We start from the raw sequence: 12,526 nt of genomic DNA, 5'->3' as shown, positions 1-12,526 counted from the left end.
CACTAATAATCTAAAAACAAGGCCGGTTCTTCCACAAACTGAGTTTGAGGTCGAATGAACGTAGAGCTTTTTATTGCTGGGTAAAAAAAGTAAAAAGTTGTTATAGTAAAAAAAAAGAATGTACTTCCGTCAGCAAAAGGAGAGACAACACAACCAACATTTTAACTTAGTGTCAATTTTCATAGAACTGTAACAGGAAGGAGGAGAGGCTGTGACAATCCGAACTGCAGCTACAGCAGTTCCGTTGGTGGTGAGCCGTTGTGAAAATGTGAGCAGAACCACAACCTATGTGCGTATTGTGCAAGCATGTTAAAACCACAATGGGTGCTGTGAGTTTGCTAAAAAAGCAGGTTATCTATATTTCGGGTTAAACCACAGCCCGACACAAACGGAAATATACACATCAGTTTGGTGTTTATAGCTTCTGACGACGTGCACTCATGAAACTCGATGAATAAGTCATGCATGAAAAATGGCCTCTGCTCAACCCCTTAATTAATAATCTTAATTGGCAACTTTCCCTACCAAATAAACTAATGGAACCAAGTGAAGAACGATATTAAAGGCAAATGCTTCCATAGAGGGCATGATGTGTAAATCATACGCTATGGCCTTCACATTGTACAGTCACCCATCTCAACCCAACTGTACACTTGGTCAGGAACCATTGGCTCTGGTCTGGAGCCTTGTGACGACGTGACACCTTGCTAAGACACTCTCTTTTTAATTACTTTGGGCAAAACAGCTAAACATAAGCGATGTAAAACAATGGACAAGTACATGATGTGTCTGACAATAAAACGTCTGGCCCAAACATGAAACCGAGACAAGAAACATTATGCAACCATTGGGTTTAGTTTGTTCTCCTGGGGCCGTCTTGGCTCCCAGTAACCCTACGCTGGCATTCGCCCCACTCCCCTGAGGATGGGCCAGTAGCATAGAGCTACCAGGTGATAGCGTATCTGTTTCAGACCTCCGTAGAACTCCCCGGACGTGGTCCCGGTGACGCACTTGGCCTCGCGGGTAGCCCTCGTATCGGCTTGCATCTAGCAGTTCACCTCCGAACAACGAGACCCGCATCAACCTCAACTGATTCAATTGAGAATAAATTGCAAACAGTTCATTGGCTTTTGGCTGGCGCTGGCGGAGTAGACGACAGCGACGTGTGGAGCCGGGGAGTATCAGTTGACCCAGACTAATTATGCGTAAGGCCTTGTTTTGATGGCTGCAGCTCGGGTTAGGTCAGGCAGGAGCAGTTAAGGGGGAAACAAAAACATTTCCTACTAAAACGGAGACGACACCACAAGGTATCAGCGGGGAACTATGAAAGGAAATGTGATGCCGCAAAAGGAATGTTTTTTTTAGCTCTCCCCTTGGGCCATTGTAAGTCGATAGCAGCGTGACAGCTACACATTCCCAACGGGAGGCTGTGTTTGATGCTATGGAGGATGTGCTAAGAGAAGGGCGCTTATTCATGGCTGACAGGCCAATGGTGCACCTCTTTAACTATTAGTACACCCTCTGTCCTCACAACCATAGGCAGGCTCTCCCTTGAAATTTGTAATTACAGTAATTGTGATTTCGGCAAATGGGCCTCCACTCCGCTCTTCAACGGTGAAAACACAGGTTGCGTTATTCATGAGGAGTCCACTGAAAGCATCTGTCGGCAGCGCTTTAATTTACCAGCTCTTGGATAGCGGACATTTAAAATGTCCAAATTTCCTGCAAAAGTATTCTGAAAATGACTTTTTACATGGCGCATAAACTCAGTGACTCCTGCAAGGAAAACTGATCAACTGCTTTCTGACCTGTATTTAGAGTCAAAATGAACCACAGAAATGTGTACAAACATGTACGCACGCATGCATGCATGCACGCACACAGACACGCACACGCGAGAAGCACTTATGAGCAAGCACAGTAGCGTGGCAATTAGTGGCGAGAGATGAAGAATGCTGGATCAGTTACAGTTATTGAATGTTAATTACAGCGCTTGACGGCGTTGAGGAGATAACGAGTTAGCGCCTGGTGACAGCAGCGACACGTCCTTTAACGAGAGCTGTGGAAATGTAGGAAACTTGAGATCAGGGACAATGAGGCGTTACTGGCTTGTCAGACGCTCTCCTTCTCAACGTTCCTTTGTCCTAATGAAGGCAGACACTTGGTTCTTCTCTCGTTTCCGAGGATGTTAGCCTGCGATGATTATTGGTTATGGAAGGAAGGTAAAAATCAGCCTATTGGGACTGTACCCTCGTCCACCTTATCGTCCCACGCCAATGATGGCATTCACCATACGCTCTAACTAGAGGCAAGAAGAAAAAGAAGAAGCAGAAAATATGTGGAGGCATAAGTGCCAAAGATAAACATGGGGTCAAATTACAGATAATTCCCTGTCTGGTGCGGGAACACAGCCAGTAGCCATACAAATGTGAGTGACCAATAATTCCCGTCTATCTAAATAGCGAGGGATCAAGAGCTTGGTAAAATCCGAGGGGTTAATATGGTCATGTCGCGAAGCCCGGTTTGGAATTTAGGTTAATGGAATCATTGATAGGGCTCAGCTCTAATGCCAGCGACGCTTAAGAAGATCCATGCCCTATGATTTAGACAAATCCTGGGACATTCTTCAAAGTTTTCCCCACTGACCCTGGGAAGAGTTTTTGAAACAGACACACAGGCAAGTCTGAGGATTTCTCTGAGTCTACACAGCCTCTGCTAACCAGAATCCCCCAGGCTGTATCAACAGCCTGAATGGGATTTATAGAATATTACATCAGTTACACTGGGGCAAACGTGGGCCCCAATGGAAATATTAGGCATAATAAACACATAGAGAGAGCCTGTTCTCCTTTCCCCTTGTAAATCACTCTAAAAAATGTGAGCAGGAACGTTAAATAAACTATGGGCTTCATGTCTAGGACCTGGCAAAACAACTTCACTGTGCTTCGCTCTGAACAAGTGATTCATATCGGTAAGTATCTTGACTTACCTCTCATGTAGCCGTGTTACAAATTGTGCTGTGATAAGAACGCTTGTGGGGATGAAAATGGACTCATAATTACCCGCGCAAAGCTGCTGACCTGCTCCCAATACTTGTGGTGGGAAAACAGTCACTTATGTGGGCCGCAGCCTCCACAAAGAGAGCAAGAGAAGCTCTTTTTAAACCGCAGGAGACGCGGCGCCTGGGACGGTGTTCCCATGTCAATAAAAACAGGTGTTAACCAGCTTAGCTAAGATGTTAAGAGCTTGGATAATCCTAGCCTAGATCCAAGAGGGAGCCGGGTCTGGAATACTAATGCTGGGGAAGCTCCGGTAAAGCGTTGGAGAGGTGGCACTGCTGCTACAGGCTGTGGAAATCTAATTTGCATCTGCTGGATAATATCAAGGCCCGAAGAATAAACAACGTCCACGTATAGAGAGCACCTTGTGTATGATTGAAATGACTCATGATATAAGTAACATTTCATTAAGTCACATTCTGAATGGGTTCATCATTCAGCCACTGCAGAGCTCAGAATGCGTTTTTTATTTTTTTTTATTTGGGAAGAAGACAAATAGCTTTGTCTCTACAGGTTTATTCCTTCCTCTCTACATGTTTAAAACAGCTGGTAGTTTCACCCCAGCAGCTCCAGTCCAATCAATGCCACAAAAGGCAGGAACAGTAAAAGCAGCAGACTTTGACAGGGAAACCAGTGCCCCCTTCAGGCGAGGAGAGTGACAGGGGGGGAAACACTACAAAGCTCACGCCACCTGTAAGCAAAGTTCCAGCATGTGGTAAATATACACAGGAAAATTGTCAGAGTTTATATGAATTCTATAAATGTGTCCACACACATGAACAGGTAAGTGGGTGTAGGAATGATACGACTACTACAAACGCGACGTTCCACAGGCTGCTCCACACATAATCTGTTGTGGACAACAAGACTTTCTTGGAAAGTTCTCAATGATTTAAGAGATCTGCTTACTTTTCTGTCGGCATCCAAGAAAGTGTCTTTGTTTGTAACGTTGCACACTGAGGGGCAAAAGGAGAGATCAAAGTACTGAAAGAGTAAATGTGCTCATTTTCCGCTGAACCTATCTCCACCCAAACAGGAAGCACCTGAAGCAAATGTGTAATCACACCTTAAAACACACAAAAGAGCCACTTCACAGGGTAGAGCGTGGCCCCGAGAAGAATCTCACCTCGCAAAACAGAACTCCTCCACAGTGAGCCAACACGCCTCATCTCTTACCCGAATCCACTCCCATGTTGTGACAAAATGAAAATAAATCGACGCAACGCAAATCAACTCATCACCTGTTTCACTTAATCGACTTTGAGTGTACCACTTGGCCGGCTCCATCCATTCATGGAGTCTCTTACATGCCACCCCGTAATCAGATCAGCATCTGGTGTCAGGGTGGCTGGCGGTTCGGGGTGATCTCGCCGGTAAACACCACCTGCCAGTTCTCACTCTGCTTCACTCTCTGTGTGACATTAGCACAAGCGTGAAATGGGATTTTGCGTCGAAGCAAACCTCCGCGCCGAGCGCATCCGAGTCTGCCCACCTGGCAAGCAGGCGCGACTAATCTACGGTCACATAAGTCGGGGGGGGGGGTTGTCATGCGTAAGACACCGGGCAGACAGCGTTCGTTTGATTTCATCCTGCCGGATGTAACGGCTATAAGTGTGTCATGTAAAGTCTGTTATTTCACAACACTTCAATTACTTGTTATGTTTGTTTCTCTTTATGTTTGATTAGGTTTGGTTATTTTGTGACTTTTACCTCTTCTATCTTTCAACAACATGTTTTGTATCATCTTACAATTCTATTGTGACCTCTTTTTGGCACAATAACAAACAATAAGGCAGCTAATATGCTGGTGACATATTGCATATAGAGGCGTAACACGAGGCCATACGACAGTAATAAGAACAACAGTTTTCTGTTTTGGATAACGGTACGAAGGAAAGGAGTGCAACACTAATATACCTAAATGTCTCCTGCTGTCTCTCTTTAAACGACAATGGTCATTCTCAGATTCCCCCCTTCTGACCAATTTAGTGGATGTGCCACAGAGCTCTAAAAAAACCTGCGTTAATCACACACATTCAGCTATTGAGGCAAAGCCATAAAGCGCTGCACAATCCATGAAGATCAATCATAAGCCAATTTATGCTTGCTGGTCAGGTTTGGTTTGTATAATGGTGCTTAACTGCATCTAAATGATGGCATATAATGCAATCAGATTTCCATTGACAGAGCACCCCGACACACAGTCACTGCTGAGCGCTCTAAACCGGCTTCATAGCCGGGAAACCTACGCGCTCCGTAACGTGGACCTGCAGACGCCTCACCTTTACAACGCCGGGGTCTTTCCTTTTCATGAATGTCAACAAAGCAGTTAGCAGGGAGGAAATGAGAAAAAGAGAGAGAGAGGAGAGAGGAGAAGAGAGTGTGTGTGTGGGGGGGCAGGGGGGAAACACAATTATAAAAGCTTCATTTCTTCAGAGAACCATAAAGTCTCGTCCCAGTAGGGCGGCTGAGCACAAATCAATTTCTTTCAGTCGATTACAAGCACCGAGGTTCTAACCTTCATTTGTGAGTCTAATACTCCAACAGTTATGTAGAACACATACCAATTAAGCAATTCTGCTGGAATAAGAGGGCCGTGAACTGACGCGATTATGGAGGCCGGGCCCCCGGGGAGGCCGGGTTATCGGCTCAGGAGCAGGGAAGGAGATGGGAGCAGGGTGGGAAGGGACGGGGGAGAGAGATGGCCAAGGGAGAGGGGACACGGACGCCAAAGGAGGAAAAAAAACTAATTTATTAAGTCTAATACCCTGTGAAATGTTCCCATGGTAATAAGAGAGAGATTGCGTTAATATCAGGGAGCCGTGCAGGAAAAGGTCACTCGATATGTGTCCCGCCCACCAGGGTCGCGATGATGGGAGCTGCTCAAACACATCTGATAATGTTCTCAGCGTCGTCGCCATGCGCCAGAGGTCAGACGATGGGATCTTGGGAAAAGATGCCATTTGAGGAAATTGCACTGATGTACCGCGGTGCTATGACACAATTCTCACTGCCGGCTTTTCGTGCCCCGCGGCTGTACGACGCGTGAATGCGAGAAGCATGATGACACCCAGTCAAAGATTATGCGGCATAAATGTATGACTGTGAAGCGTTATTCTTTTCACTTAGTTTTGATCTTGCAATAATTTATTTACACTTTGACATGGCTACACAGGAAACGCAGGCAGCATTATCGTTTTTCAAATTTTCAATATCGGTTTGCAAACGGGCTCATGACGGGAAACACATTAGAGGCGCTCTCAATCTTTCTATTGTCGCAAACTAAATCTGATGCCATTTTCTCCTGGATTTGAGGAGCATGGATGCACTCCTGCAGATGTGTGTGGATCAACACATTGTCATTCACTGCTGAGGTACCTTAACCACCGCCCTCCCTGCCAGAAGACTTATGGTAATTGATAGCATGTGATAGGATGCAGCCCATAAACCCATGTGAGGTATGTGTTTCCATGGTAACCCTTCTCTCTCTTCACTAGCCCTATGCACCTTGGTGCCCCCCCCCCGTCCCCCCACGTATCGTAGGCGCTGTCTATTTGGATGCCGGTGGTAGAAATGAGATGCAGATGTGCGGCAAAGCGGAGACACAGATGTTTCCTCATTGCCTTTTAATGTCAAACTCCCTCAGCGGCTGGTGAGAAACACTCCCTCTTACAATGGTAATTGGACAAGCTGAATAATAAACAAAACCAAAACACACCAATGTTTATAAGGAGCGTTTTAACACTTCGGGAATGATCATACTTTATGTCTATTATTAGCACACAGACACAAGCGGCTTCTGCTAACTGTGAATAGTGAAGGTTTGCGATTTGACTGGTCTAATCAGTAGAAAACCTTTCATGTTCCGGTAGAGAACGACAACGCTTGCTCATTAAGGCGGAGCAGTTAACATTCATAGGATTTTATGTTTCTATCATCTTCTCCTTTTACTAATCATTTGGCATCCATATGTACACCAAATGCACATAAAACCCAAAGTACAGCTTAGCAGATTCACTTGTAAATGTAAGACAATGCTTTCAGTAAGCACTGCCGGGCCACATTGTCATGTGGCTGACACTTTTCCTCTGCCTCCCACCTAGCCCAACATCCACTTCCATATCAGTGGGGGCTCTGTGTGTTCCTTGACAGCGCTGAGATAAATGTGGATTTTTTGACACTGGCATATCAGAAAACCGGCTATTTGCATGAGAAACCTGTCCCTCTTTCTCCCCGGAGAGCTTTGTAACACGAAGATATTTCAAACGCTATCAAATGTGCCAAACATTTACTTTGATTACTCTATCAGATGGCTCCCTAGGTTTAATGGTGGCAATCCCAGAGAGTTGAGGCACATGTCTAAAGCACCGACAGTAACGGCGGGGAGAAATATACGGAGATGGGATGAATAAAATCTCTTTAAAAAGTTTATAAATAATGCAACTAGCGCACTAGAGAGTTGCTCCTATTTAACTATGCACCCCTCTCGTCTGGTTTCTTTGCTGGCAGAGACACAAACAGCATGTATTGTGGGTCAACATGACAGCAAGGGAGGAGGACAACCTAAGGCTCCATCAATCCTCTCAGCCTTGGCCTCACACCCACATGGAGAAACCCCCCCACCCCCCTACTGCTGATCTCCAGCTACAGGATGACTGCACCACCTACTGTATTTCCTCACTGTGCTGAAAAACATAATGAAAAAAAAGGGAAATCTAGAGAATGGCCGTGTACTTGCCACAATGAGGGAGAAGATTTGGGGGAAATGGGAGAAAACAAAGTGCAGGACTAATTATCCAATTAATGTGCAATTAAGCCCACGCGGCCTAATGGTCTGTGTTGAATTTGGTAATAGCTCTGCCAGACTGAGGAGCCTATTACGCTCACGGGAGGCTTTGGAGCAGACTGAACCGCTTCCTCAGTCAATGGGGCCCGTGGTCCCATGTTAAAATTACAGCAGCTGTCTCAGTCAATAAAAAAAAAAAAATCTATACATATATTTGGGTTTCAGGCATGATGACTAAAGAGCTAACAAGCCCCCCCACCTCCCATCTTCCTCTGAAAGAAATTCAACAAAACATTTCATTAAGACTTTCATTATCTGCAATGGCAGAGTTTGCTAATAAATGGTAATTATATTCAAGCTAATATTTAATTTCTCCAGTCAACTCAGTTGAGGAAATACTTCTAATGTACGCATTCACAGCGCAGTTTATGAACTTATGGAAACGTGGATGAGATCTAAATATGCTTTTTCAACTAGAGCGTTATTAGCTTTGACAAATTTCCTACCCTAATGAGATCTTCTGCTCAGCTATTTTGGGGGAATTAATAATGCAAATAGAATAATTAGAAGCATAAATATTTATCATGTTGTGTTTCTGTCTAGCATAGGAGCAGTAAAACCCCGCTAGAACTTATCACTACACGCTCAGATTTACATTTAGATTCACTTGCGGTCGTCTTGTTCACCACTAAATTGGCAGGTGTCGTATGTGTAACTAGTCATTGTTTCATCGCCAAAAATCCCAGAGTGAAGCAACAGTTGAAGTTTTATTCATATGCCAGAACGACTGTGCAAACACACAGAGATCTCTCAGGGCTCCGTGCAGTCATCTACCCCGTAGTCCACTTTTGTCTCTCTTGGGCTGATCCTGCGGGACCCAGCGGGCCGGGCTGTGGCTCAGCACCAGCCATTAAGCCGGGCTGCCTCTTCGGCCCGGGAAAGCCAGTGTCAACGGGACGGGGGCGAGGCGGGCAGACAATCAGGTTTGCGGTAGGATCTAATCCAGGTTCAGAGCCAAGTTAATGGAGTGTCTGTGTCTGGGTGAGCGATGGGCAGCGAGGCAGCGGCCTCTGACTGCAGCCATTTGGCGTTCATCTTTATAATGTTTGACTCCAATCCAGATACAAAATCTCTCCCTCTCAGTGTGTGTGTGTGTGTGTGTGTGTGTGTCCCAGGTACGTAAACAATCAGACACGCTTCGCCTGGCTATGTTGCATTGATTTCTTGTCTCGCTGCCTCTAATCAGCCTTTCGCTGGTTTAATTATCTGTAACTTGTGCTATTTGGGCTGCTTGAATTACCCTCCCATAGGTCACGTCAGCCTCGTGCAAGGCCTTCTTTTCTTAAAGTTGCATTTAATCAAACATCAAGATTTTTGAACTTTAGCCAAAATTGTACAGCTGCCAAATTGGTGGTGGTGCATTTAAGTGCACCTAAAGCAGGAATCTGAGACTTCTGAATCAATTTTGACGGATAGATTTCTGATAGTGATGTTCCCTGAAGATTAAAAGGAGCTGCTTGACATACCTGTGCTCTGCTGGAGCAGGGCTTGACCAATACGCGTGACTGGGTCACGAAATGCCCTGTAAAATCAGCCATCAGCTGGTGTTAGTTACCCGACTGCTTTAAATACCTCTCTCAATGTGAATCCAATTAGAAGCAGCCTTTGTTTGTTCAGACAAAAGCAGCTATGTTCAAGGCCTGTCTCTCTGATTTTAATCAATTCTCTGGGGGTAGTGTGTGTCGGAGATACAGATCGGGACGTGCCATACGTTGGTAAAAGATGTGTGTGTATGTATGTGTGTGTGTCGGACGTGCAAAGGCTTGTTTCTGGGAATGTCAGAATAACCGAGTGATTCAAACTGTCAAAGAAAGAGGAAGCATAAAAGCTTTTTATAACAACGTTCATCTCCAATTCCCTATCAGATTCCTTAGCTTTTAAATTCCTCAAAAGCTAAAGTTCCTTCTAGCTTTACTGCAACTTGGTGTTCTAGTTAGGAGTGTAACACAGAAGCAAAGTTTGCAGCAGACATCATTTATATAATTATGATGGGTCATATTATCATTATAATACATAATGTATTACATACATAACATACCTAGAAAGGCGTGTGCGTTGCTCGACTACTTGACAGATGTTATAACATGTTGCAGAGTGAGTGTAGCAGGGCGCCATACACCTTTTACATGTGGGAATTTTGCAGCTATTTGCAGATTGGCAATGACGGCAGACTTCACATCAACCTTAACCAGAAGAATTTGACCACGAAGCAGCGAAACAACAAAGTCAGAGACTTGGACTTTGATGGAATTTGAAAGACTGGAGAACTCCCCCAACCCTCCTCAACAACGCTCATCTGTTGTTGCTGTTCCGAGGTGCTGCGTCAACCCTAATGAATTCCAAAATGTTAAGATTTGCATTTCAATTTGGTAACCTCCCTCTCAAAGGCATTAAAGTCCCCGGCTTTGAAACCCATCTCTAAATCACATTAAGCATGCAGCTATCTTTTGTAAAGCCCGGCAACAATGACACTGTGGTTCTGCCTCTCCATCATTATGCCTGCTGCTTTTTGTAGGCCTGCTTCCCAGCTAAATCAATAGCTACACAAAACATCTGGAGCCACAAAAGAGACCTTAAGTGGGGCCCTTGGAAAAAAAACCCGCCAGGGCCGACTGTGTGCTGCTTTTAGCCCTGATTGTCGAGCCTTGACCACCCTAACTTCAGAGACCCCCACCTTCACTGGAAAGGACTTTCTAGGGCTTGTTTACAGTTAGTGTGTGCAACCCAAGAGATTAATAAGAGATATTTTACTTGAGTTGTCTTTTAACATGCTAACAGATTGTTAGTGATGAAAAAGTGTCCACGGGCCGTTGTGCACGTCTTTACATTTACTGCACTCCACGCTGCACGGTGGAATCATCCCATGAGACGGATAGTGTGTTATGAGTATCCATTAAAATCATTATTGATACAAATTGTTGGCTAGTTATTTGCCTCCATTTGCTAACCCCATTTTTCATTCTCACCTGCACTGCCTGTGGTTTTTACATCTCCTGGGTGAGTGGGGTTGAATCTAAGGAATTATTGTTCAAATGTCCAATAAAAAGGTGCACTTAGTAAAACCTTCAGTCAAACTAAAAAAACTGCAATAAAAGGTGTATTTAGAAAATGGGGGTAACCTCAACAAAGAGAAGTCCTTGAGCCTGCAACCATAACTGGCCACCCAAAATATTCTTTAGGAATGTGGGACTACAAACAGCTTCGTACAAACAGTGAGGTGCAAACTCATGCATGCAAACACGCACACAATGTCATTATACTAAAACGTGAGCTCAGCTAATAAATCACTTTTCCTCAGTAGTGTCGATCATCCATTTAGTGACTTTTCCGAGAGACACTGGTCCTGACTACAAACAGTTGGAGCATTGAAATCGAACACTGATGGCATCTGTGAACTTAATGGTGCGGGGCCCATTCAGCCTCCTCATCGTGGAGGTCAAGCGCGCTTTATGAGGTCACCGGCCTCAGATTTACAACTGAGAAGTTCTACCACAGCGGCCGTTACATTGTGCATTCAAATGGGGCGGCTCGGAAAAAAGTGTGTTTTTGCAGTTTGGTCAGACTGTGACCTGGAAATCTCGCTCAGGGAACTGAGCCAAGGAAGAGGCAGAAAGGAATATGGCTTGTGTAAACACGCCGTCGGCTCCAAGGGCACACAGCACAATAACGTATGGAATGCCTTGCATCTCCATCGACCCAGTGGGATAAGTCACGTTGAGAGGAGGTGCTGGTGTAATTTGTTACGAGTGTACTGCTTGCGTAAGCGCTGCTTCAAATGGAATATTCTGCAGTCGGGCAGTAAAGCAATCGAGATGGAGTCACAAAAACACGTCGTCAAGTAGACTGAGCAGAGTTGTTGGTCATGATTCAGTGCTTTCTCGGAAGAAAGGACTCGAAGCACTGAATTAGAACAATAAAGTTCATTTGTAGTAGAATATTATAAAGCACTGCTGTTAAAGTACACCCCCTTTTTTTCTGCGGAGCATTAAGTGAGTGGGCAGCAGAAAACAAGAAGAACAGAAAAGTTCAACCGTGCTACAAAAGCTGCTGATTAATAAGATGTTTGTGTAGGAGTGAGCTGTTTTTGACCCTGACTCTTTATGCCTCGTTTTTACAGCTCTGGGATCCAGCAATTTGACGTGAAAACAACTTCCAGTAACTTTCACTTTCACAGCTCTTGTGCCGAAGCAAAATTAAATACATTCACAATATAAAATAATAATAATAACCCTTAAACTAGCCTTTCAGAAAATGGAAAAATGTATACGTACAACAATAAGATCTTTCCGGGCCCAATTCCTTGCATCATCTTCTGAAAGATGACACTTCATCTCAGCCTCCTGATCAGACACAAATTAAAAAGAGAAAAACACAATAAAACACAGACCACACTGCAGATGATACATTTCTCGGCATGAGGCAGAGACAACATCTTCAACGGCCAAAAACAAAAGGTCAAAGTCTAAGGCAACCCACGTTTAGACCTAACAGCTAATCGCCTCACTTCCCCAACCCATCTGAGAGAATTACAGTGGTTGTTAAGTGTGCATAATGGATGCCCTAAAACTGACCCATAAAGCAGGCATTTGGGCAGCCCTGGGCAGTGAGGGGGAGCCGGTCT

The 12,526-nt window shown here is 44.7% G+C and overlaps 1 protein-coding gene across 35 annotated transcripts in view; it reads right to left on the bottom strand.

Annotated features, from left to right (window-relative positions):
• The window catches only part of fbrsl1 (fibrosin-like 1), a 269,377-nt gene that overhangs the window by 93,952 nt on the left and 162,899 nt on the right, over nucleotides 1–12,526 (bottom strand). For 23 of the 35 annotated variants that reach the window (XM_040194987.2, XM_078087536.1, XM_078087529.1 and 20 more), the window contains one exon: nucleotides 12,177–12,245. The exons of the other annotated variants lie outside the window; for them this stretch is intronic. In XM_040194987.2, the coding sequence (XP_040050921.2) occupies nucleotides 12,177–12,245 (69 nt within the window). The remainder of the gene's footprint in view (nucleotides 1–12,176; nucleotides 12,246–12,526) is intronic. 35 annotated transcript variants of the gene reach the window in all.

This window comes from Gasterosteus aculeatus, chromosome 13, assembly GCF_964276395.1.
Source record: "Gasterosteus aculeatus chromosome 13, fGasAcu3.hap1.1, whole genome shotgun sequence".
Lineage (NCBI taxonomy): Eukaryota > Metazoa > Chordata > Actinopteri > Perciformes > Gasterosteidae > Gasterosteus > Gasterosteus aculeatus.
The sequence above is the reverse complement of the archived record's forward strand: the minus strand, read 5'-3'. Positions and strand labels throughout refer to the sequence as shown.